General features: G+C 57.9%; 1 protein-coding gene across 1 annotated transcript in view; it reads right to left on the reverse strand.

Annotated features, from left to right (window-relative positions):
• Positions 1-1400: 1400 nt before the first annotated feature.
• Positions 1401-26448, reverse strand: part of MAPK8IP2 (mitogen-activated protein kinase 8 interacting protein 2) — a 60077-nt gene continuing 35029 nt past the window's right edge. The window contains exons 4-12 of the mRNA XM_065423238.1: positions 25557-25665; positions 21836-24406; positions 20915-20990; positions 20290-20462; positions 7374-7483; positions 5495-5614; positions 4226-4296; positions 2252-2350; positions 1401-1473 (exon numbers count right to left, since the gene is read on the reverse strand). Of these exons, the coding sequence (XP_065279310.1) occupies positions 1401-1473; positions 2252-2350; positions 4226-4296; positions 5495-5614; positions 7374-7483; positions 20290-20462; positions 20915-20990; positions 21836-24406; positions 25557-25665 (3402 nt within the window). The remainder of the gene's footprint in view (positions 1474-2251; positions 2351-4225; positions 4297-5494; positions 5615-7373; positions 7484-20289; positions 20463-20914; positions 20991-21835; positions 24407-25556; positions 25666-26448) is intronic.

Below are 26448 nucleotides of genomic sequence, written 5' to 3' on the forward strand. Positions count from 1 at the left end.
GCCGTGGGGCGGGGTCGTGGGAAATGAGCTGGCCCAGGGGGGCAGCGCTGTGGGGGGTGATGCCTGATATAAGTCTGGCGGGTGCCCAGACCGTGCTTCCCTCTGTGCCAGGCACCCCTCCCCCTCCCCCACCCCCTGTGCTCTCCCCCTTTCCCCATCTGCCCCTCCCCCACCCTCTGTGCCCTCCCCCTTCCCCGCTAGCCCCTCCCTCACTCCCTGTGCCCTCCCCCTTCCCCGCCAGCCCCTCCCCCACTCCCTGTGCCCTCCCCCTTCCCCGCCAGCCCCTCCCCCACTCCCTGTGCCCTCCCCCTTCCCCGCCAGCCCCTCCCTCACTCCCTGTGCCCTCCCCCTTCCCCGCCAGCCCCTCCCCCACTCCCTGTGCTCTCCCCCTTCCCCGCTAGCCCCTCCCCCACTCCCTGTGCCCTCCCCCTTCCCCGCCAGCCCCTCCCTCACTCCCTGTGCCCTCCCCTTCCCCGCCAGCCCCTCCCCCACTCCCTGCGTTCTCCCCCTTGCCCCGCCCGCCCTCCCCCACCCCCTGTGCTCTCCCCCTTTCCCCATTTGCCCCTCCCCCACTCCCTGTGCCTTCCCCCTTCCACCCCTCCCTCACTCCCTGTGCGCTCTCCCTCCCCCACTCCCTGTGCTCTCCCCCTTTCCCCGCCGGCCCCTCCCCCACCCCGTGCTCTCCCTGTTTCCCCATCTGCCCCTCCCCCACTTCCTGTGCCCTCCTCCTTCCCCGCTAGCCCCTCCCTCCCTCCCTGTGTGCTCTCCCTCCCCCGCCGCCCCCTCCCCCACTCCCTGCACCCTCCCTCTTCCCCCGCTGGCCCCTCTCCCTTCCCCCGCTGGCCCTTCCCCACTCCATGTACCCTCCCCTTTCCCCCGAGGGCCCCCCCTCCCTGCGCCCTCCCTCTTCCCCTGCTGGCCCCTCCCCCTTCCCCCAATGGCCCCTCCCCCTCTCACTGTGCTCTCTCCCTCCCCCGCCAGCCCCTCCCCCGGGGAGCCTGCTGCAGGCTGCAGCTGCCCTGGCCCAGCCCTTGTGCTCCCTGCTTTAGCTTCGGGCACTGAGGCAGGGGCCCCTGCAGGCGTCTCTCCTCCGGCCCACGGGCCCCGCTCCCAGCACCACCGGGGAAGGGGCCAGGCCAGGGCTGGGTGCCCCAGGCCAACACCTCCAGCCCGCCCCGCCTGGGCCACGCCTGCGCGCCAGCCCGGCTCCGGGAGGGTGCAGCGGGCTCTCGGGCCCCAGAGAGAAGCAGGGAGGATGTGCAGCAAGTCTGTCGGGTGGGGGGGCCGGAGCATGTGCAGCAGGAGGGTCCAAGCCGGCTGGTTGTGGGGTCAGACAGAGTCTCTGGCCATCTGTGGGGCTGGATGGGGGGCGGAAGCAGGAGATGCAGTGACTTGCTCCCTTACTCCAGGTAAATGTCCTCTGTGGGGCAGGCGTACTCCAGGTGCTCCTGGTAATATTCCTGAAACGCCCGGCTGCAAGGCAAGGGACACGGTGAGCAGGGGCCGGGGGCAGACGGCATGTGAGCCACGGGCCAGGGCAAGACCCATGGGTGGGGTGGGGGGGCCACGCTGCAGGCCAGGCATGGGCCAGGGCAAACCCCGTGGGGGGGACCACGCTGCAGGCCAGGCATGGGCCAGGGCAAACCCCATGGGGGGGGGGGAACACTACAGGCCAGCCACGGGCCAGGGCAAACCCCGTGGGTGGGGCGGGGGGGGGGGCACGCTGCAGGCCAGGCATGGGCCAGGGCAAACCCCATGGGGGGGGGCGCCATGCTGCAGGCCAGGCATGGGCCAGGGCAAACCCCATGTGTGTGTGTGTGTGTGTGTGTGGGCACGCTGCAGGCCAGCCACAGCCAGGGCAAACCCCGGGCGGGGGGCATGCTGCAGGCCAGGCATGATCCAGGGCAAACCCCGTGGGGGGGGCGGGGGGCCACGCTGCAGGCCAGGCATGGGCCAGGGCAAACCCCGTGGGGGGGCCACGCTGCAGGCCAGGCATGGGCCAGGGCAAACCCCGTGGGGGGGCCACGCTGCAGGCCAGGCATGGGCCAGGGCAAACCCCGTGGGGGGGCCATGCTGCAGGCCAGGCACGGGCCAGGGCAAACCCCGTGGGTGGGGCGGGGGGCCACGCTGCAGGCCAGGCACGGGCCAGGGCAAACCCCGTGTGTGTGTGGGACACTGCAGGCCAGCCACGGCCAGGGCAAGCCCTGGGGCCCCATCACTCCAGTTCCCAGGCCCTGCTGCCCCGGCTCACCCGACACACTCGGCGACGTGCCGCATGGACTCCTGGGAGACGAAGACGTGGCAGGCGAAGCGGCTGAGCATGGGGTGTTTGGTGATGAACCCGAAGTAACTGCAGTGCAAAGGGCAGGGTCAGAGCAGACCCCAGCCTGCTTGCTGTGGGGTGATCAGACCCCAGGAACCCAGGGCTGCCCCATGGGGCTGGGACACAACCAGTGGGGAAGTCAGCACAGGGGCCGTGTGGGAGACACGGGCTGGAGAAGACCCATGAGCCCCAAAGCCCCCCTCGCACCGCAGGTTTGCACAACAGCAGACAAGGAGCCAAAGCAACTGCAGTAACCTATTGCCAGGGCTCCGGGATGTGATTCCCCCGCATCTCGGCAAACCGGGGACGGGGCGTCCCCAGGGCACAGGCTGGGCAGGGCAGAGGTGGGGGGCTCTCGAGGGGCTGGGCAGGGAACGGGGGGCTCTCGAGGGGCTGGTCAAGGCAGAGTTGGGGGGGGCTGTCGAGGGGTTGGGCAGGGGCAGAGGTGGGGGGGCGTCGAGGGGCTGGTCAAGGCAGAGTTGGGGGGGCTCTCGAGGGGCTGGGCAGGGGCAGAGGTGGGGGGCTCTCAAGGGGCTGGTCAAGGCAGAGGTGGGGGGGCTGTCAAGGGGCTGGGCAGGGGCAGAGGTGGGGGGGCTGTCAAGGGGCTGGCCAGGGCGGGGGGGGCTCTCGAGGGGCTGGTCAAGGCAGAGGTGGGGGCGCTGTCGAGGGGCTGGGCAGGGCAGAAGTGGGGGGGCTCTCAAGGGGCTGGGCAAGGGCAGAGGTGGGGGGGCTGTTGAGGGGCTGGTCAAGGCAGAGGTGGGGGGGCTGTTGAGGGGCTGGGCAGTGGCAGAGGTCGGGGGGTCTCTCGAGGGGCTGGCCAGGGCAGGGGGGCTCTCAAGGGGCTGGTCAAGGCAGAGGTGGGGGGGGCTGTCGAGGGGCTGGCCAGGGCAGGGGGGGGCTCTCGAGGGGCTGGTCAAGGCAGAGTTGGGGGGGCTGTCGAGGGGCTGGGCAGGGCAGAGGTGGGGGGGCTCTCAAGGGGCTGGGCAAGGGCAGAGGTGGGGGGGCTGTTGAGGGGCTGGGCAGTGGCAGAGGTCGGGGGGGTCTCTCGAGGGGCTGGCCAGGGCAGGGGGGCTCTCAAGGGGCTGGTCAAGGCAGAGGTGGGGGGGGCTGTTGAGGGGCTGGTCAAGGCAGAGGTGGGGGGGCTGTTGAGGGGCTGGGCAGTGGCAGAGGTCGGGGGGCTGTTGAGGGGCTGGTCAAGGCAGAGGTGGGGGGGCTGTTGAGGGGCTGGGTAGTGGCAGAGGTCGGGGGGTCTCTCGAGGGGCTGGCCAGGGCAGGGGGGCTCTCAAGGGGCTGGTCAAGGCAGAGGTGGGGGGGGCTGTCGAGGGGCTGGGCAGTGGCAGAGGTCGGGGGCTGTCGAGGGGCTGGCCAGGGCAGGGGGGCTCTCAAGGGGCTGGTCAAGGCAGAGGTGGGGGGGCTGTCAAGGGGCTGGGCAGGGGCAGAGGTGGGGGGGCTGTCAAGGGGCTGGCCAGGGCGGGGGGGGGGCTCTCGAGGGGCTGGTCAAGGCAGAGTTGGGGGGGGCTGTCGAGGGGCTGGGCAAGGCAGAAGTGGGGGGGGCTCTCAAGGGGCTGGGCAAGGGCAGAGGTGGGGGGGCTGTTGAGGGGCTGGTCAAGGCAGAGGTGGGGGGGCTGTTGAGGGGCTGGGCAGTGGCAGAGGTCGGGGGGTCTCTCGAGGGGCTGGCCAGGGCAGGGGGGCTCTCAAGGGGCTGGTCAAGGCAGAGGTGGGGGGGGGGCTGTCGAGGGGCTGGTCAAGGCAGAGGTGGGGGGGCTGTCGAGGGCACAGGCTGGGCAGTACAGGGTAGGCTGAGTGTGTTGGGCTGCAGGCCACCTCCAGAGCCCTGACCCTGAGTAGCCAGCTGCTGTGCTGTGGGTTTGCCCCTTTCCCTGCTGGCCGGGGGCCTCTCACCAGCTGTTCCTGGGGTGGCAGCCGCAGAAGGAGATGTTCTTCATCTGGAAGAAGTGGCTGCATTGCTCACACTGAAAAGGAAGCAGCAGTCAGAGACGATCTGAGCCCCGGGGCACCCGGTCTGCAGAGAGCTAGCCGCCCCCTCTAGTGACAGGGCACCCCCGTCCGTCTGTCCGTCTGTCAGACCCCCACGCCCTCATCAGAGCATCACTTCCACCGTTGTACCAGCTCTAACCTTATTCGATGTGTGTCTAACCCTCCTGCTGTCTGATTCTGTCTGCACGGCACATGACCCCCTCTGGCCCCGTCTCTCCGCCTCGGGCCGGGCCGGGCCCCTGTCTCTTCCCCCCTCGGGCCAGGCCCCATCTCTCCGCCTCGGGCCAGGCCCCATCTCTCCACCTGGGGCTGGGCCCCATGTCTCTGCGTCACGCCAGACCCCTCAGTGCTGCTCCATCTCTCCACCTCGGGCTGGGCCCCTGTCTCTTCCCCCCTCGGGCCAGGCCCCATCTCTCCACCTTGGGCCGGGCCCTACTGCAAAGCTCTCTTCTGCCAGACATGGGGGCAAGGGTTTGGCCTGTGTCACTGTCACTCCAGATCCTGCCCCTGGCCTGGCTCCAGCTGGGGCCAAATCTCCTGTTGCTGTGTCTTGGTCTGATCCTTGTGCACGTCCTGCATGAGGCCATGGGCACCCCTTGTCACACTTCAGACCATTTCTCCAGTTTGTCCAGATCAGTTTGAATTTTAATCCTAGCCTCCAAAGCACTTGCAACCCCTCCCAGCTTGGTATCATCCGCACACTTTATCAGTGTACTTTCTATGCCATTATCTAAATCATTGATGAAGATACTGAACAGAACCGGACCCAGAACCGATCCCTGCGGGACCCCACTCGTTATGCCCTTCCAGCATGACTGTGAACCACTGATAACTACTCTCTGGGAATGGTTTTCCAACCAGTTTTGCACCCACCTTATAGTAGCTCCATCTAGGGTGTATTTCCCTAGTTTGTGTATGAGAAGGTCATGCGAGACAGTATCAAAAACCTTGCTAAAGTCAAGACATACCACATCTACCACTTCCCCCATCCGCAAGGCTTGTCACCCTGTCAAAGAGAGCTACCAGGTTGGTTTGACATCATTTGTTCTTGACAAATCCAGGCTCACTGTTACTTATCACCTTATTATCTTCTAGGTGTTTGCAGCCAATCATCCGGCCAAGGGCCCCATCCCCCCACCCCGCCCCAGCCCAGAGCTCCCTAGCCTCCCTCACCTCGTCGTCCTGGCTGTACTCATTCGCCGTCAGGATCAGTTTGATGCCCTGCAGCGTTATCTTCAGGTCACAGGTGGCCGGTGGGCGCAAATGCACCGTCAGCTTCCTGGTGGTGGCGATCTGGAAATGCCCAGGGAGGGTGTAAGCGGGAGGAAGGGGCCAGGCTGGGAGCAATGGAAGCAGGCCGCTAGTCAGGAAAGGACCCACCTTCTGCAGGCGCGCTTCCCACCGTCCAGTGTCCCCGGGAGCCAGGCCAGACAGCTAACACTCCTGCCCCTCTCCCTGCAGTGCCTCTCGAGTCAGAAACTGATTCTGACCCCCTGGGTAACACCGACCGGAGACCCTCGCCCCGTGCTTCCTGCATCCAGCCTGACCCTGAGACAGACCCTGGTCAATTGTTCCCGTGGTTAACTGCCCTCACTGACAGAAGCTGAATGTGCCTGGCTCCAAGCTGCCAGTCACTGGCTGTGTTGTGTCTTTGCTAGCCTCAGGAGCCATCAGCTAGCAAAACCCTTCTCCCAAGGGAGATACCGACTGGGGCCAAGTCACCCCTTCACCTTCTTTGTTGAGCTCTCACCCTTTAGTCAGGCTCCTGGCTCTTGTCTGGCCCCTCTCCAGTTTCTCCACACCCTTTTGATGGGTGGACACGAGACCTGGGCCCCGCCCTCCCGGGACAGTCTGACTCGTAGTGGCAGCACCTCTGCACGACTCACTGCTCTGCCGCTCGTACGGCTGGGGACGGCACTGGCTTTCCTAGCAACAACATCACCCTGGGAGCTCGCACAGGGCTGCTGGAACGAGGGTGCTGGGCGGCGGTAATAGCCCCAGGCTTGGAGTAATAATAGCAACCAAATGCTTGGCCTCCATCACCTACAGGGCCCGTGGTTTTGTTCAATGGCTTTCAGCTCCCACGGGTGACTCGACGACCCAACGTTATCAGGACCAGCCCGATATTAGGGGCTTTGTCTTATATAGGCAACTATTTCCCTCCCCGCATCCTGATTTTTCACATTTGCTGTCTGGTCACCCTACAGCGCCCCAGAGCTCACGTTCAGCTAGTTTCCACCACGACCCGTAAGCCCCTGGCAGAGTCACTGCTTTGCAAAGTCCGGTCCCCCCGCCCACGAGTGTGCCCGCCATTCTTGGCTCCTAACACCTGCTCTTGCATTTCACTGTGTTAAAACATGGGGTTCAGTGCAGCAGAGAGCGGCCCCACCACCATGTACTGGTCCAGCACTGCCTGTATCTTCTGCAAATGTCACTCACCATTGCTTTCTGTTTTCTTCCTGATCACTGATGAAGATACTGAGTAGCACTGGGCCTAGAGCAGATCCCTGCAGGACCCCCCTAGAAATAGCCATTGGATGCTGATTCCCCACTTACAATCACTTTTCCAGCTCGGTCCGTAATCGTTTAGTGTGGGCTGGACGGATTTTATAATCGTGCTCTGTTGTTTTTGATCAGAACATGCTGAAGTACAAAATCCAATGTCTTGCAGAGGCCAAGTACATTATGTCAACAGGTCCCTTCATCAACCAAACTTTACATCATCAAAAATGGTATCAGATTTGATTGACAAGTGCTATTTCCCATAAAACCATTTTGACTGGCGTTAATTACGCTGCCACCCTTGGGAGAGGCCAGGAGGGGGGTAGCTGGGAGTGGCCCCCCCAGCCAGAACTCCTGCCCCATCCCCTACAATGCCCCCTGCTGGGAGAGGCTGGGACCGGGGTAGCCGGGAGGCCCCTTCCCCCAAACCCAGTGCTCCTGGGTTATCCCATCAATTCCCTGGGAAGTACAAAGTCACGTCCCTTGACTCCAGCGACCCACTTTGCTTGGCCCACCCCCTGCAGGCTCCCTGCGGAGTGTGTTGCCTCACCTTCTGCATGGCTGCACACAGGATGCCATTTCCCTGGTGGTATGGGACCTCCACGGAGCCCAGAAACTGCACGTTGAACCTCTCCACCCAGGAAGGGTTCCGCTTCAGCCCTGAAACAGAGTCACACAAGCCCTGGAGAAACCCATCAGCACCAAACGACCGGGCTTCTCCCAGCCAGCAGCCCCCCCGCTGAGTGCGGAGGGAGCCAGAGGCACTGCGCGCGCTGAGCTGGAGGTAGGGTCACAGGAGACCCGCAGGCGGGCTGGGTACTGGGGAGCGCTGGCGTGCCGGCAGGCAGAGCTGCCTGCTGTTTGGCTGACAGAAGCATGCACATCAGAGACGGGAAGAACCCACTGGGTACGTTCTCTAGTGCCCTTCCCTACGGACCCCCACCTCCTCCCAGTGCCCACTCCTCCGAGATACCCCTCGCACCAAAACCTGCCCCATAACAGCAGTGCCCTTTCCCCCCACTGAGGCCCCAGCAAATGCCTAGCCACTGTGCTGCCCCCTCAGGTGCTCTCAGCCAGGCCAGCTCCTGGCTTCCTCCCCCTCTGAGGATCTGGGCTGGCTCCTGGGTTGTTCCTGCCCAGGGCTCTGACCTCCCACAGGGTTCCCAACTTCTCCTGATTTAGAATCACAGAATCGTAGCACTGGAGGGGACCTCGAGAGGTCTCTAGCCCAGTCCCCTGCACTGAGGCAGGACTAAGTATTATCTGGACCATCCCTGACAGGTGTTTGTCCAACCCGCTCTTAAAAATCCCCAATGAGGGAGATTCCACAATCTCCCTGGGCAATTTATTCCAGTGTTTAACCACCCTGACAGTTAGGAATGTTTTTCCTAATGTCCAACCTAAACCACCCTTGCTGCAATTTAAGCCCATTGCTTCTTGTCCTGTCCTCAGAGGTTAAGGAGAACAATTTATCTCCCTCCTCCTTGTAACAACCTTTTATGTACTTGACTTAGTATCATCTGTACGTACGTGTCAGCAATGGGCTAGTGAAGATGCCAAACAAGCCTGGATCTAACAGAGACTCCACGAGGCTCTGCTCCCAGCTCCCTATCGTCTCTTCTCCACGGGCTACTCCCTATCAGTGCCGCTCCTGCCCCACTTGAGCTCCCGCTCTGCATCACGCGTGCCCGGGTGGGAGGGCAGGGCTCCTGTACTTGGTGTGATAATGGGGCACAAGCTTACCCCAACTGTGAGCTCAGCTGCAGAGGGAGGCAAGTTTATACGGTGGCTCAGTAACCTGTGACAACAAAGGTCGGTGGGTGGGGAAAGGGGCAGAAAAGAGAGCGACAGAATTAGCCCAAACAAAAAGGCCTCCTGGCAGAACTCCTGGGCCGGGTTAAGATCACGCCTGCTGCAGGAGAAGTGTGGGACCGGAAATCCGGGCACTGACATTGGTGTGCTGGAAATTCGATCTAACTGGTGCACACAGTAACGAGGGGCTGTTTTGCCTTCACCGGCTTCTGGGGTCCTTACAAGAAAAGAGATCGGGGGGGAGGGTGAAAATGACCAGAGGGGAGCTGCTGGGTCCCATGATGCTGGATGACTGACAGATGAGTAGGGGAAGCAGCAAGCTTCCCAATCATGGCTGCACCATCTCCTGGGACCCCAGACCTCCGTCATCCCGATCCTTACAGGGGGCCTGACCAGACCGGGCCGGAAGGAGGGACCCAGATGACATCACCTCATCAGCAGCTCCAGCCTAATCCTGGACACTGCTTGGGACATGAGACATCATCTCCCCCGTTCCCCCAAAGCGTGTCCTGCTCCTTCTCTGCCTCGTTTCTCCTCTTTCCTCTCCTGCTCCTGTTCCTTCCCTGCCTCGTTTCTCCTCGTTCCTCTCCTGCTTCTGCTCCTTCCCTGCCTCGTTTCTCCTCGTTCCTCTCCTGCTCCTGTTCCTTCCCTGCCTCGTTTCTCCTCTTTTCTCTCCTGCTCCTGTTCCTACCCTGCCCCGTTTCTCCTCTTTCCTCTCCTGCTCCTGCTCCTTCCCTGCCCCGTTTCTCCTCGTTCCTCTCCTGCTCCTGCTCCTTCTCTGCCCCGTTTCTCCTTGTTCCTCTCCTGCTCCTGTTCCTTCCCTGCCCCATTTCTCCTCGTTCCTCTTCCTCCTGCTCCTTCCCTGCCTCATTTCTCCTCGTTCCTCTCCTGCTCCTGTTCCTTCCCTGCCTCGTTTCTCCTCGTTCCTCTCCTGCTCCTGTTCCTTCCCTGCCCCGTTTCTCCTCTTTCCTCTCCCTCCTGCTCCTTCCCTGCCTCGTTTCTCCTCGTTCCTCTTCCTCCTGCTCCTTCCCTGCCTCATTTCTCCTCGTTCCTCTCCTGCTCCTGTTCCTTCCCTGCCTCATTTCTCCTCTTTCCTCTCCTGCTCCTGCTCCTTCCCTGCCCCGTTTCTCCTCATTCCTCTCCTGCTCCTGCTCCTTCCCTGCCTCGTTTCTCCTCATTCTTCTCCTGCTCCTGCTCCTTCCCTGCCTCATTTCTCCTCTTTCCTCTCCTGCTCCTGCTCCTTCCCTGCCTCGTTTCTCCTCTTTCCTCTCCTGCTCCTGCTCCTTCCCTGCCTCGTTTCTCCTCATTCTTCTCCTGCTCCTGCTCCTTCCCTGCCTCGTTTCTCCTCATTCCTCTCCTGCTCCTGCTCCTTCCCTGCCTCATTTCTCCTCTTTCCTCTCCCTCCTGCTCCTTCCCTGCCCCGTTTCTCCTCTTTCCTTTCCCTTCTGTCTAACAGAGTCTGGCTTAGCCAGCCAAGACTGCGTAGTTTGGAACACTGCTGTGAACCTGTGACCAGAAAGAGTCGGCTAAAAGCAGTGCCCTGAACCAGTGGTTCTCAGCAAGCGGTACATGTACCCCTGGGGGTACGCAGAGCTCTTCCATGGGGTACGTCAACTCATCTAGAGAGTTGCCTAGTTTTACATAGGCATAAAAAGCTCTAGCGAAGTCAGTACAAACGAAAATTTCATACAGACAATGACTTGTTTATACTCTACACTGAAATGTACGTACAATATTTATATTCCAATTGATTTGTTTTATACTTATATGGTAAAGAGGAGAAAGTCAACCATTGTTCAGTAACAGTGTGGCTGTAACACTTCTGTATTTTTACGTCTGGTTTTGTCAGCAAGTAGTTTTTAAGTGAGGTGAAACTTGGGGTATGCAAGACAAATCAGCCTCCCAAAAGGGGAACAGTCGTCTGGAAAGGTTGAGAGCCACTGCCCTAAACTCCCTGATGCTGGTACAAGTTGCCGGTCTCAGAGAGGCTGATCAGACCGGGTGCTGGGCCTGTATTTTCCTGGCAGTGAGGTTGCAAGTGTGAGTCAGCACCAGAGGCAGAAGCCGCGTTTTCTCTCTTTGCTGTTCTTTCCTCTCCCCTTTTGTGTTTGTCTTGTTTTGGCTTCTGGGAGCCGATACTGGATTTTAACAACAGCAGCAGCAATGCCAGCTCCAGTCCAGCTCCATGACTTCTCTTTTCTCCAAAAGGGAACAGACACCATTGTTACAACTACGTAAGAGACTGCCAGACAAGGGGTTTTTCCTTCTAAAGGCTCGCTGCAGCTAAAGGGAAAGGGAACCCGGGATGCTGTTGAAATGAACGCCTTACTCAATACTTTACATTTCAAACGGTGTAACTGGGTTTCCTTCTTTGCTGTATCTTTACGAAAGGGTTCAAAGGAGTTGTCAGGGTCTGTTCGCCACGTACTAAGCAGGTGGAGGTCTGTGTGTACCCACCCACAGACCTTGTTTAAAACTCTTTAATGCTGGATGGTTTCAGGGTCATGTTAACACCTTTGACTCTTTGGCCCCTTTATTCCATCTATCTCAGTGGTTTGCAACCTTTTTTTCATTTGCGGACCCCTAAAAATGTCAACTGGAGGTGTGGACCCCTTTGGAAATCTTCGACATAGTCTGCGAACCCCCACGGGTCCATGGACCACAGCTTGGAAAGCACTGATCTGGGCCCCGACGGGCTCCGGGGGCAGATAGCCACGCTGCCAAGAGCAATACAGAACGGTTACCCCTCTGTCCGTGGCTGTTGTTCTTCGCCATGTGTTGCACGTCTCCATTCCACGTTAGGTGTGTGCGCGCCCAGTGCCCCGAAGCTGGAGGCTGTTCCCACAGCGGTCCCTGTCGGGTGGCACGTGTGCCCAGGGTCTGACCGTGCTCCCAGTGGAGGGTATAAAGGGAGGAGCCACCCTGAGCACCAGTGCTGCCTGGGCCAAGCAGGAGTTATTAAGATCAACTTGGTGCAGTCCTGCTTGAGTCTGAGAATCAACTTAGGAATTAAAGGCATGGGAGGGAATGCATAGAGTAGACTGTTCTTCCTCGGGAATAGCAGCCCGTCCAGGATGGAGCCCGGACTGTAACCTGCTCTGCAGCAGAACTGATGGCACTTCCTAATCTGCTTTATGGTGAACAGATCTACTACAGGTGTCCACCGAGTCTGAAACAGCAACCGGAGCACTTTGGTTTTCAGACACCAGTCATGGCCCATCCTGAAGGACCTGCCGAGATGGTCTGTCAGGCGGCTCTGTATTCCCAGAAGGTGCGGCCCTTTGAGCATTACTGCATGCCTGATGCAGGACTTTGAAAGGTTCGCTGCTTCCTGTCGCACACGGCACTGCCCTGTCTGTTCAAATAAAGCATGGCTGTGGTGTTGTCCATGTGGACGTGCAAAGGGCTGCCTTTGATGTGTGTCAAGAAGACCTGGCCTGCCTGCAATACTGTGCAAAGCTTGAGAACATTTATGTGTAGGGATAGCTCCGGATCTGACTAAGTCCTTGGGTTCAGAGATCTCGTAAGTGTGCTCCCCAGCCTAAGGAGGATGTCTCTGTGGCTAGGCTCATGGAGGGAAGGGGAGGTGAGAAGGAAACTCTCCTGCACAAGTTGGACAGGTTCACCCATCAAGTCAAGGAAGCTGGAACCCTTCTAGGCATAGCATGTCCAGTGGATGTCTCGATGGATGGTAGAGAGACTTCAGGCACCCTGCACACACCTCAGGTGACGACTGCCAGACCGAGTCATGTATGCACAAGCTGCCACGTGCCCAAGGCGGCTCAGGCAATTTCTTACAGGACTCTGAGGTTGAGCCTGGAGAGCGGCACACAGGTCCAGATCACTTGGAGCCAGGCCTGAGGCATTTAGGCTGTTGTCGAAGTGAGAACTACTCTGATAAACTCTATCCTTTGCAGAGTACAGGACTGAGGTGTCAAATTGGGACTGGATTTGTCTGTTGTCCTCTGCCTGATATCTGGGGCAGCCTCGGACCCACCAGCTGTCCAGACACAGGAATACTGGAACACCGATCTTCCAGAGGCCATGCACTTGGGGCTCACAACAGGCTGAAGGGGGGACTGTAAACTGGTAGTGAACATGTACAACCATGAACCTGGGGAATCTTCTTTGGCCCAGGTGGATAGCCACATGAAAATCAGCGTCTCTCAAGCTGAGAGCAGCATGCCAATCAACAAGATCTATGGAAAGGATATGGGGAACCAGGGAAACCAGGCAAAACATTATCTTCCTGATGAATCTATTCAAGTTTCATAGATTGAGGATAAACCTCAGCCTGATGAGATTGGCCACTGAAAAGGGATGGAGAGAAACTGCAGCGTGTAGCCCAGTCCCACAGTTCTTAGCCTCCACCAGTCTGTTGTAATGGCACTCCAAGCACTGAGGAAGTGAGACGGCCTGTTTCCAAAGGGAGCAGTGGGACAAGGAATAGCCCTATGAACCCTAGTGGCCTCAACTGAAGAGTCAAAGAGCCTGCTTCGAACTAGAGAGTTGCTGAGAAGAAGCAGAGATGGAAGGAGGCGGTGGTCTCCTTCGCTAAGATTTAGGTCTCCTTCTAGCCTGGTTGTTTTGGGGGATAGAAAGTCTGTCTCTGCTGGAGTTGAGGATGGCACCGTTTCCTCTTTGGTACTAGAGCACAGATGCCCAAGAACCCAAGAGTCACTCTAGAATCCTTGAGCGAATGTAGAGCCTTGTCCATTTTTTCAGAGATTATTCTTTTCTCAAGGGCAGGTCTTCAATTGTTTGCTGGAATTGACAAGTATGTCAGCAGATTGCAGCGAAGAACAGGCATGCATGGTTACCGCCACCACTCCGACTGCTAGAGCTACTTGGTGGGATGTTCTTGCCACCCATGGGCCTTCAGCGAGCATCGCCTGGGACTCCTTCTTGGGCTTCTCTGACAGTTTGTCCAGGCACATGATCGTCATATCCCAGTTAGAGAAACTGTACCTAGCCAAGAGTGCTAGATGATTGGCTACATGAACTTGCAGCCCTGGTGCCGAATACATTTTTTGACCACATACATCCAACTTTTTCAAGTCTCTGTCCTAGGGGGTTGGTTTTGAGTTTTCTCACTAACTGCAGTGACCATCAAAGACCCTGGGGGTCGGGTGGGAGTAAAAATGTTCATGCCCTTGTAAGGGGACCTGATACCTACTCTGTCCTTTTAGCCATGGGAGACAAAGATGAGGGTGTCTGCCAAAAAATCTGTGTTAGTTTCTGTGTAGCGTCATTAATGGGCAATGCCACCCTGTCTGGAGTGGCTGTGTGGAGCTGTCCACCAATCTGTGTTGATTTTTTTGAACTAACTCCACCTGTATGCCCATGGAATGAGCACCCCTCTGTAGCAATACTTGATATGTTTTACGGTCATCAGGAAACCCCCAAACCAGAGCCCCATCTGGGGATGATGAAGACGTATTTATGGGAGTCGGAGCAACTTCAGTAAGTGCTGAAGTCCAATGGTTCAGTTGCACAGACCTAGGTGCCAAAGGATATATATGCTCGATAAAGGTAATTGTTAAATCTAATTGATAATGCAATTGATAAAAGTAATTGTAGAGGTGATCCCGGCAATTACAGACCGGTAAGTCTAACATCAGTACCGGGCAAATTAGTTGAAACAATCGTAAAGAATAAAATTGTCAGACACCTAGAAGAACATAAATTGTTGGGCAAAAGTCAACATGGTTTCTGTAAAGGGAAATCGTGTCTTACTAATCTATTAGAGTTCTTTGAAGGGGTCAACAAACATGTGGACAAGGGGGATCCAGTGGACATAGTGTACTTAGATTTCCAGAAAGCCTTTGAAAAGGTCCCTCACCAAAGGCTCTTACATAAATTAAGTTGTCATGGGGTAAAAGGGAAGGTCCTTTCATGGATTGAGAACTGGTTAAAAGACAGGGAACAAAGAGTAGGAATAAATGGTAAATTCTCAGAATGGAGAAGGGTAACTAGTGGTGTTCCCCAAGGGTCAGTCCTAGGACCAATCCTATTCAACTTAGTCATAAATGATCTGGAGAAAGGGTAAAAAGTGAGGTGGCAAAGTTTGCAGATGATACTAAATTGCTCAAGATAGTTAAGACCAAAGCAGACTGTGAAGAACTTCAAAAAGATCTCACAAAACTAAGTGATTGGGCAACAAAATGGCAAATGAAATTTAATGTGGATAAATGTAAAGTAATGCACATTGGGAAAAATAACCCCAACTATACATACAATATGATGGGGGCTAATTTAGCTACAACTAATCAGGAAAAAGATCTTGGAGTCATCGTGGATAGTTCTCTGAAGATGGCCACGCAGTGTGCAGAGGCGGTCAAAAAAGCAAACAGGATGTTAGGAATCATTAAAAAGGGGATAGAGAATAAGACTGAGAATATCTTATTGCCCTTATATAAATCGATGGTATGCCCACATCTTGAATACTGCGTACAGATGTGGTCTCCTCATCTTCAAAAAGATATACTGGCATTAGAAAAGGTTCAGAGAAGGGCAACTAAAATTATTAGGGGTTTGGAATGGGTCCCATATGAGGAGAGATGAAAGAGGCTAGGACTTTTCCGCTTGGAAAAGAGGAGACTAAGGGGGGACATGACAGAGGTATATAAAATCATGAGTGATGTGGAGAAAGTGAATAAGGAAAAGTTATTTACTTGTTCCCATAATATAAGAACTAGGGGCCACCAAATAAAATTAATGGGCAGCAGGTTTAAAACAAATCAAAGGAACTTCTTCTTCACACAACGCACAGTCAACCTGTGGAACTCCTTGCCTGAGGAGGTTGTGAAGGCTAGGACTATAACAGGGTTTAAAAGAGAACTAGATAAATTCATGGAGGTTAAGTCCATTAATGGCTATTAGCCAGGATGGGTAAGGAATGGTGTCCCTAGCCTCTGTTTGTCAGAGTGTGGAGATGGATGGCAGGAGAGAGATCACTTGATCATTACCTGTTAGGTTCACTCCCTCTGGGACACCTGGCATTGGCCACTGTCGGTAGACAGGATACTGGGCTGGATGGACCCTTGGTCTGACCCAGTACGGCCGTTCTTATGTTCTTATGTAAAGGTGGTACCAAGGTCAATACCGGAATCGGTATCAGGCACAACTGACTCCCTTTGAGGCAACCTAGACTTAGGTGTAATGGGAGAGGCTGATCTCAATGTAGTGGGCATATGGCATGGCCAATAAAATCAATGTGGAACATGATGGGGCATAAGAGGCCAATTCTATTGACTCCAAGAAGTTCTGTCTCTGGATCTACTTATGCATTTACACCTGACATGCACAAGAATGGGAGTCTAATGAAGAAGGGGGAGAAACCTGGGACCTCCTGTAATACGAACAGGAGACACATGATCCAACCTCCAACTCTGACAAGCAGTCGGAACCGTCCACTAGACAGGATGGCCCAGCACCAGGCGGGAGTTGCTGGGGACCGGAGTGGGGCTGATGGGTGGAGGTAACGTCGCAGCTGATGAGTGATCAGTGCCAGCTGTCATCCTTGAGTTTGCACCAGTGGCTTCTTCTCAGCTGACGCTGAGGTCAGGGCTGGCTGTGGCACTGTGACAGCGGGCACTGATGCTGGTACTGACAGCCGCGCTTGCATTGGCACCGTGGAAAGAGGAGGTGCCAAAGTGTCCAGGTCAGTTTGAAGCACAGGGGAGTCCAGGACTGAGAGGCACAACAGGTCCTTGGCTGCTTCAGACACCTCTGGTGTGGCTGGTGCCACCCAGACTGGTTGCACGGCCCTGTGCGGCGGTGCTGACGTTGAAGCTGGTATAGCTGGTGTCAGTCTCAACGGTACCAAGGACTGCACCATAGTCGAATGTGACATTATGAGTGTGATATAATTTCTCATTGAAAGGTGACAGAGCCAGAAAGAGTTAATTAACTCACAGACTGACCTGACCCATGGCCGAACTTTAAGAGACTGGCTAGGAAGATCTGTAAATGAACAGAGCTTTGAAATGCAAGTCTGCATTGTTAGAGGTAGAAGGGGAGATGTTTGCTCAGGTCTTGGGATGTAAGCAAACAAGTCTTGTCTATTGCTATAGCTTTAATCCAAAGAAAAAAAAAGAAGTATTAACATTTATGATGACACTTGAGGGAAATAGTATTATTGTCTCTATGTCTCTTTGAAGGTTGTGGTAACCTGTATCTGAACTGTTTAATGATAAATTACCCTGTGCTAATTGCCAGGATGTTTGGAAGAAGGAGAGTTAAGCCTATTGTTTTCTCAGGCCAAAAGGCTGCTGGAAATGTATAAGAACCCTGGGACACGATCCTACTTCATCTCAGATCTGCTTTGGGTTTCAAGAGGGGGAAACCTTAAGCCACAAGGATTGAGATCCCCAGTCACTGACTGGAGTCACCCTGAATATGGACATTGGACTATAACCTCTGGACTATTTCTAAAAGGACTTTTGGCAACTACAAGCTCACGTCTGCTATGTATCTGAACCTCAAGAATTGAATTCAAGTCTGTCTGTATATTGATCTTTTAACCAACACTCTCTCTCTCTCTTCTTTTTAAATAAATTGTAGCTTACTTAATAAGAATTGGCTATAGCGTGTATTTTGGGTAAGATCTAAGTTATCATTGGACCTGGGTATGTGGCTGATCCTTTGGGATTGGAAGAACCTTTTCTGTTATATGATGAGATAAGATTTTCAGTAATTATCATATGTTTGACGTGTGTCTGGACGGAGGCCTGAGGCTGGGCACTTTAAGGGAACTGCGTTGTTTGGCCTTCTGAGTAACCAGTGAGGTCCTATAGAAGCTGTTTTGTGCTGGTTGGTAAATCTAAGTACTGGAATATCCACCCGCGTTTGGGGTTTGTCTGCCCCGTTCTGTTTGCAGTTCACCCTGATTGAGTGACCTCAGCTGGCTCCCACAGGCAGCACCGTCACACTGCACCATAGTCGACAAATCCAACACAGGCGTCTCTAGCCCTCAGCACCCGGGAGCACCAAGCCAGAATTCATGCCCTAAGCTCAGCACCCAAATGGCTCTGCAAGGTATTAGCCGAGGCAGAACGATGTTCCTTGGTGGCAGAGGAGGTTTTCTTAGACCTCTATTCCAGAGGCTGCTCTGAAGCTCTTCTTGCTCATGGGCCCCCGAGAGGGAGAATGTCGTCTTCTATCGAGCTCTGCTTGACAAGGAGAGTCCGACAAGTCAGGAGGTGCCCTTCTGAGCTGCTGCCTTGCACGGATCGCCCTGGATCCAAGCGGGACGTAGAGCACGCTCCAGCCGAAAGTCTCTGAGTCTCGCCTCCCTTGACTCCTGAGTTCTGGTCTTGAAGCCCCTGCAGCTGCGGCTCTTGTCTCTGATACGACCCTCTCCAAACATTTTAAATAGCAGCGCGGAGGGGCCCTGTTACTGTACAGACAGCAGTGCTGGTAACCGGGAGATTAACGCATTGCTAAGTCCAGGTCCCAGGTACCTGACACCCAGAGCAAACTAGTAAAAAGAGAACAAAAGTGAAAAAACCCGGCTAGGACAAAACCTGAGTCCTATTAACTGCCTAGAAAGATTTCTAACCAATTTACAATGGGAAATAATCCTGGTCGTGTGCTCCTGTGCATGGGATACTCCGCCCACCAACCCCAGGCAGTGAAAAGGAACCAGAGGGTCGGGGCAGCTCTGTCCTTTATGGCATCGGCTGGGAGCCGACATAGGCTGCCTGCGCTGCCCCGATGGGTCCTGCTGTAGGACAAATCTCTGTCTTCGGCACACTGGGCGCACACACACCTAACGTGCAATGGACATGTGCAGTCACTGGAAGAAAAACCTGGGGTTCCCCCGACCCCACGGCCAGGCCAGGGGGTCTGACTCACTCTGCTCCTGGCCTGGAGGCTGCAGCGGGTGGCCCCAGGCGTGTCTGTGCCGTGCTGCTTTCCCTGGTCCCTAACACCAAGGATCCTGCGCTGTCCAACTGCAGCTCCCTGGAGCTGTCACTCCTTTGCTGCCCCTCCCCTGTAGCCTGCCAGCCCGGCTACGAGCCGCAGCCTCCCAGCGCCCCGCTACGCTGGCTATCGCCTGGCCCGTCTCCCTGCTCCCAGCTCTGGCTACAGACACTTCAGTCCGTTCAGGCTCTTCTTCAGAGCGACTCCACCTGCTGCTTTACTGCGCCCGCGGGGCAGGACCGGCCCCGTTACTGGAACGGAGGAGAACTCCTCTCTCTTCCCCGCCAGCTTGAAAGCTCCTACCGGGCCCTGTCTGCCAGGACCAGGATTCCTCCTGCCCTAGTGGAGACGGTCAGAGCCCGGCAGGCTCTCAGCGCAGGAGTCGTGCAGCTCCTAAGGCCCCCCCAACACACACACACACAGGTGCCAGGCATTGGAAGGTCACTGGGAAGTTCCCTGTGTCAATCTCCCCAGGGCCCTGAACCTGCTGCACGTGGGCTCTCATTCACGGGAGCTTCCCAGCATGCTTTGGGGAGCCCACCCCGTCCTGCCTGAACATCATTTGCCCTGGCACAGCATCTGCTTCCTGTTAGGGCAGCCACAGGTCTCTTGGGGCAGGTTCCTCACTACGATGCTTCTGTCTCTCTGGTGACTCCCTGTCAGCGCTCACCGCCCTGGAGCTCTCCGCTCAGACATCTCCTCTCCTGGCAAGGGCAGCGGGTGTGCAGGGATCAGCACCTATTCCCCACTGCCTCTCCTTCCATGCCTGCCTCTCCTGCCACCGTCCCACGAGCTGTGTCTCTGACGGGATCAGGTACGTGTGCAGACAGAAACACCTGCCAGAGTCAGCCGAGCGCCCTTTGCCTCGGCAGCGAGCCCAGCAGCTGTTCAGGCTCCCAGAGCACCTAACAGATATGGATCCTTGGTGGTCTCCACTCAGAGACGGGACCACTGTGCACTGGGCAGCCTGGACCATCAACAACCAACCTCCATCACCCAACTGCTGCACCATTACAGGCCCTCCTGTGCAACTGTCTGCTCCCCCGAGAGCTGCCCCCCATGTGCTCGCCTGCCCCCTCCACAGACTCTGAATGTTCGGGACATTCCATATGGATTCACGCCCTCCTCTGCTCATAAGAACATAACAGCGGCCATGCTGGGTCAGACCAAAGGTCCATCTAGCCCAGTATCCTATCTTCTGACAGTGGCCAGTGCCAGGTGCCCCAGAGGGAATGAACAGAACAGGGAATCATCAAGTGATCCATCCGCTGTCGCCCATTCCCAGCTTCTGCTGCTGCACTCAGCCTACAGCTGTCGAGCGACCCCAGTGGCCCGTGGGTTTGCTCTCGCTGGCCGTTCAGAGCTCCAGGGCCCAGGACAGGCTCCTGGTGGGGGTAGGGAGGAGAGTGATGGATTCCTGGCTGCTTTCTCAGTGATTACACAGTATGATCTAGGGGCACTTGGGCGGCAGGATGGGGTCAATGCTCACCCATCTGGGTGGGCATGTCTGTGGGGGGGGGTGTTTGTGTGGGGAGGGTCTCCCTGGCAGCCCTCCCCATCTGCAGCAGAGCGCTCTGGGTCACTGCCACCCACTCGGACACTGACTGAAACTGTGGCAGTGCCGTGAGCTGGCTCTTGCTGTCCCGGCAGGGCCCGTGGCAGCACCAAGGGCTGCAGGTGCTCAGGGCTCCCGCACCACAGGGAGGGAGGGGAGGGGAGATGCCTACCGATGATCTCCTTGGCTTGGCTCACCACCTCGTGGGCATAGAACGCCGGGAAGATGCCTCTCTCTCCAGTCCGCATGTTGTAGCCTCGGTACCAGTAATCGTCCTCCTCCAGCTCCACCAGGATCGGGTCATCCACATCCAGCTCCAGCTCGTCCTCGTGGCGAGGGATAAACCTGCGAGCAGAGGAGGCGGCGCCAGGACGGGGGGAAGGGGCGTTGGGGGAGGGAGGAGGGCAGAGGAAATGTGAGAGAGAAAGAGAGAGACGGAGATGAAGACGGGCGAGGATGCTCTTGCACACAGGAGCCAGAGGCACCGTGCCTGGTTCCCGGCAGCCCCCTCGGGCCTTTCCGCCACAGCAGGGGGCAGGACAATCATAGGCAGACTCGGGACTCCTTGGCACCAGCTGGGCCACCATCCTATAAATGTATCTAACAGGAAACGGTGGGGCTGCCTGCCTCACCCCCGTTCGTTGCCCTGGGGCTGTGTATTTATCAGCTGCTCAGCCCTGGGGATGAGGCTGTTTCCTTCTCTCAGCGCCAGGCAGACCCCAACTCGTTCCTGGCCATGCGCCCAGAGGGGCAGCGTTGGTGCGGCCCTGGGGTCCAGGCTAGGGTGCTCTTCTCACCTGAAGACAGCCCGGTGAGTCTGCTCCCGTTCTTCCCCGTTCACCATGCATGAGAACAGCCCAAAGGACTCCGTACCTACGGAGCAGAGGAGAGGTCACTGCAGCACGGCAGGAGGAGAACACGCAGGAGGCACCTCGCCAGCCAAGCAAAGGACAAGAGACCTGAGCCAGACAGGCCTCGCTCCTCGGTGGGGAACGCCCGGCCCCGAGCCAGTCGGGCCTCGCTCCTTGGTGGGGAACGCCCGGCCCCGAGCCAGTCGGGCCTCGCTCCTCAGGGAGAACATCCAGGTCAGAGCCAGTCGGGGCTGCCCTTCCTGTATTAATTCAGCCCCCACAGACTGTGGTGAGAATGTCTCCAGAAAGGAAGGAAGAAAGATGGCCCAGCAGTTACTGCACTAGCCCTGCTCCATCACAGACTTCTTGTGTGACTTCGGGCTTATCGACAGGGCCCTGCAGTCGGAGTACAGGGATGCGAATTACAGCACATACCCAAGTGCTGTGCTGGAACTGCCCTCGGTGGATGCTGCTGGCATGAATTCGAAGGGACCTTGTCCACGCTAACGTAGTCCTGTTCGAAGAGGACGATGTTAACACGAACTAGGTACCTTTGAGTTCTGCCCGCAGTGTGATACAGGGCAGTTACAGACCAGCACTTTGGTGCACCCTACAATTCACACCCTCGTCGTCTGGACGCGGTGCAGGGTAGACGCAGCCTTTGCCTTTGTCTGTCTGTGTATGTACAGTGAGCCTTCCGGGGGTGCGGTGAGGACACAGGTACTGAAGAGAGTGAGGGGGCTAGGCAAGGGCCCTACCTGGAGAGATACGTAGGTTTAGGGGTGGCCCAGTCTGGATGTGTGACTCTCCTACAGGGATAGACATGGCTGACCCCTCTCTGGGGCGGGCAGGGGAATTGGTACTTACTGGAGGAGCGGGATGTGCTATTGACAAAGACATTGAGGAACTTCTTGGAGAACTGGAGGTCGGCTTCGGGGGAGGAGTCCTCCGAGGAGCTCTGCCCGTCCTGTGCCGTCAGCCCCTCCCCAAACTCGTCCTCGTCCTCCAGGTCGCAGTTGTCGCAGGCTCTCAGCAGCTCACTGTCGTCGCTCAGCACTGAGGTGCAGCGCTTCAGGCTCACCAGCTCCAGCTGTGTGTTCTCATCCACCACCAGAGTGTATTTGATGGAGTCGTAGGCCAGGGACTCATCCAGCGGCCGTGGCTCCTGGGCCATGGGGGGCGGAGGAAGCGGCAGGTCCTCCTCGAAGCTCTGCGTGTCGTCGTGGAAGGGGGAGCCCTTCAGGCTGCCGAAATAGGGCACGTCATCCTCGTCCGTGGAGTAGCTCAGGGTGAAGCACCGGTTGGTCTTGGCCGTGGAGACGTCGAGCATGGGCAGGAAGGCGTCGGGGTTTCGGCCCAGGCTCTCTAACCGGATGTCATCGATCATGTCATTGTCCTCCAGGATCCCCGAGTCCAGGTCCTTATCAATGGCCCAATCCTCTGGCCCAGCTGCCAGCTCCACCTCTGTGCCCTGTTCTCTGGACGCTGGGTCCGAGCCCTCTGTGCTGGCAGGGGAGGCGAAAGGGAAGCTTTTGATGGGCCCCGTGCAGCAGCCAAAGTTGGCCAGCCTCCCCGAGCTGCCCAGCCTGTCGATGGAGAGGGGCTGCCCCAGGAACACCGGCGTGATAGTGTCATTGGTCGGGTTGCTCATGAATAAATAAGGGCCCGGGTCACTTCCCAGAGGCGAGGCCTCTGTGGCAGGGCTTGTGCTCGTGGGTTTCTCGTCCTCGGCACTCTGGAGTGAGCTGCGCAGAGTCTCCATGTCCACCAGCTCGATGCTCTGCCGGGAGCCAGACAGCTTGGCTGGCTCTGCTTCTCTCCCCGGGGAGTCCCGCAAGCTGGGCTGCACGTCCAGGGACTCGCTGAGGATCTCGGGCTCCAGGTCAGAGGCCGGGGAGATGGTGTCGCAGAGGGAGTGGGCCTGCTGGAAGCACTCGTCTGGGCACTTGAGGGGGTACGAGCCCTCCAAGATCATCTTGTTGACGAGGTTGCTGAGCAGCCAGGGTGAGTCCGAGTCCTCGCTCAGGTCAGGCTCCGACTCGGAGTCAGAGTCGTACTCGCTGTTACCCTCGTCGTCCACCTCCGGCAGGAGCTTGGGCCCGATGGGCAAGTAGAAGGAGCGGCGGATGCTCTCCAGGCTGTGGTCCGGGTCAATCTTTAGATCCAGGGGACTGGACCCAGATATATCTGTCTGGTCGACGGGGGCGGAAGAGTCCTCCGGGTTCAAGGTGTCGTAATAACCCTCCATCTTCAGGTCGGCCAGGCTTTCTCTCCTCACCATGCTCCTGTCCCTCAAGCGGCTCTCCGGCAGCTCCCCCTCCAGGGTCACCTCCTCCTCCTCCTTGCACTTATCCAGCAGCAGGGAGTCCTTGATGCCCATGAGCCCCTGGCCGTCAAGCTCCGTCTCCAGCTCGGCCTCCGAGGTGGGGGAGCTGGCCTCCTCGATGGAGTTAGTGAGGTGGGAGGACCTGCCACTGCTGCTGTCGCTGCTCAGATCCAGCTCCGTCTCAGAGATGGAGGAAATCATGTTGCTGACCAGGCGGCCCCCACAAGCAAAAGCTGCCTCGATTTCCCCCTCTACATCTGAGTCAGAACCCGGGGAGCTGAGGTCGTCGCTGTGCCGGCCGCGGGGCAGGAACTGCTTTGAGTTCCTGCTGGTGAGATCTGCCTCAATGCCCGGGTCGGACGACGGAGACGTGGTCTCGGAGGAGCCTGAAGGGAGCCCACGCATGCTGGCGGCCCTGCTGCAGTGGGGACCCTCCCCTTCAGAGCTCAGCTGCTCTGTCAGCCCCCTCAGGCAGACATAGGCCCCCAGAGTGCACCCCCTTTCCCCATCGCTCCGATCAGTGAAGACTCCAACTTCACTGTCTCCATAGCCCTTGGGCAGCTCTTCCTCCGACAGTGGGGTGCTGGACTGGCCAAGGAGGGTGATGGGGGAGCCACGACTAAGAGCCAGGCCTGCTTCCCCCCCAGTGCCATCTGCAGGGGGACCCTCCTCACTGGGCTTTTGTCTCTCCCTGCCGCTGGCTGCCTCGGGCTTGAGCTTCGCACAGTCGCTTTCGGTGGCTTTGGGCTGCCGGGAGTTGGCGTCGAAGGTCTGGGGCTCCTTGCTGGCTTCCGAGTGAGGGGCTATGCTAGGAGGAGCGGCAGGCCCTGTTGGAGAGAGAGACTGTTTAGGAGACGGCTGGCTGAGATGAGATGGGGAATGTGGTGAGCATGGTGCAGAGGAGATGATATTCATATTATAATCTTCCCCAGCTCTCTCCGGCGGTTGGTTACCATATGCCCGAGACTCATGTCTGTTGCCTTCCGAGTCATAGAAGGAGGGTTTGAGCAGCGTCTGGGCCTGCCCTGTTTCCTCAGTGGTCAGCCCCCGGCCGTTCTGACTGTCCAAGCAGGGGCCATCTTGGACACAAGGGTGAGAAGGAGACAGGTGCCCTGAAAAGAAAAAGCAAAGAGCCTGAGATTAGAGCTTTGAACCAGTTCCCGCCCCCCTGGCTAGGGCCCCTCATCCTCCCCCTGTTTCACTGGCTCTGATCCCTGCTGGACAGTGCCCCATGCACGTGGGAGGAGGGAGAAGCTGGCTGGAGGGGAAGGGTCCCCCAGGCTGTGCCCCGGGGATGAGCAAGACAGGCCCTGAGGGCCAGTCCAGAGAGGAACAACCAGGGCCCGTGTGCTCGGCAGTGCGTTGACGCACAACGTGGCACCGACTCTTTCCAGCCATGACCAGTGTGGAGGGTGGATTGTTTTGCCGTGTTCTCCAGGCACCCAGCTCTATGGGCCTCAGCAGTTCGGCTGGTGTCTGGGAGCTCGGCTCAGAGTCTCCTTCCCCTGCCTCACGTGTGCCAGGGAGGTGGGGTCAGCGGTTCACCTTCTCCGCTCCCCAGAGCTCGGCTGCTGCTCTGTTCTCGAGGCAGCTGGGCTGCCCAGCCTGCGCGGTTGGCTCCCTGGCCCCCTCCGCCTGGTGCTGTAGGACAGTGCTGGCAGCAGGCACTGTCATCAACCCAACAATCCCGTGTGGGGAAAGGTGCAGCACCAGAGGTAGCTGCAGGCTGAAAATGGTGCCAGGAGCCTGGTGCAGCCGAGTGACGAATCCTACAGCAAAAATACGACATTCTGTGGGATCTTGGGAAACGCCGAATTCCAGGACCCCCTTGTCACTGAGCCCACGGGCCCCTGCGTCCGTCCGCCCCTCTCTGAGCCCTGGACTCTGAGCAGTCACACTTGGGTCCCATTTTTGAGGACTGAGAGCAAAGTATGGCTCTGCCCTCCGGGTACGAGCCGAGCTCCCAGCCATCGGGCAGCCCTGGAAACAGCCCGAGGGGAGCAGCGTGGGGAGGAGGCGCAGAGGAAGCACGAATCTCCCCAACACAGAGCTCGGACACAGCCTTGGGGGAGAAGCTGGGCCTGGAACCCTCCATGGAGCAGCTCACCCCATCTCCTGAACCTCCAGCCTTGGTTTCCCACCCCTCCCCATCCCCAGGGCCCAGAGCAGAGCCTGGCTTTTAGGGCAGCCACACAGCTGAGCTCAGATGCACAAGCTGGTGCAGGTGGGGCTGCCGCGGGTTGGGGGAGGGGGTATGCTCACCAGCGTGTGAGGAAGAGGAGGAGGAGGAGGAGTGGAGAAGGGTCTCCTGCCAGGTGGCCCGCTGAGCAGGGGGGGGAGGAGGGTAGCTGCCGTTGTTGTTCAGGGAATCCTGGTCAGAAAGAGAAGAGCCGGTGAGTTTAGAAACGAGGGCGGGGGGTGTCCGGGGCCGAGGGAGGAGGGGGAACAAGGAAGTGAGGCCCCGTCCACACTGGCAGTGCGTTCCACGTATCGGCCGGCCAGGCTCCAGGACTCCCAGCTCGGCAAAGCTGGGTTGTGCCAGGGATAGAACAACACCCCACGCATGCAACGGGCAGTAAAAGCCCCTGGGGGTCCCGCCTCTAACCCCCGCCGCAGACAGAGAGAGAGAGCTGTGCCGGCCGAAGTCTGGCGCGTTTCTCCGCTCCGAGGGGAAGCAAAGGCTAAGGCCACATGCAGCCAGATCGGGTCTCTGCGAAAGGCCCCTCTGTGCTCCGCAGTCCCCACTCAGACCCGGGCTCCCCACAGGGAATGACCCCCGGCTGCCACTGCACATGCTGGGTGAACGTCAGGGCAGGTCAGACAGCGTCTCCGAGGCTCTGAAAGCTGAGCCCTGAGTCAGCAACCCTGTCAACCCCCTATCCCCCCCCCCCAGCTAGCCCCTTCTCCCCCCCAGGACGCCCAGTGCTCCGGGAAACTTCAACCATGGGGCAGCTCCTCACGCCAGGGGACTCCCGTCCCTGTCTGCCATGCTTGGGGGAGGAGCAAACCAGCCACGCCAGGGACAGTGTCAGCACTGCAGCTGGGTTAGCAGCACTGACAGGAATGGGGCAGTTCACACCACACAGTGATTGTTTTAGGCTCTCTGCAGACTCTGCATCGGGCACCCAGGGTCACAATGGGACGGTTTTCACCA

Source organism: Emys orbicularis, chromosome 1 (assembly GCF_028017835.1).
Source record: "Emys orbicularis isolate rEmyOrb1 chromosome 1, rEmyOrb1.hap1, whole genome shotgun sequence".
NCBI lineage: Eukaryota > Metazoa > Chordata > Testudines > Emydidae > Emys > Emys orbicularis.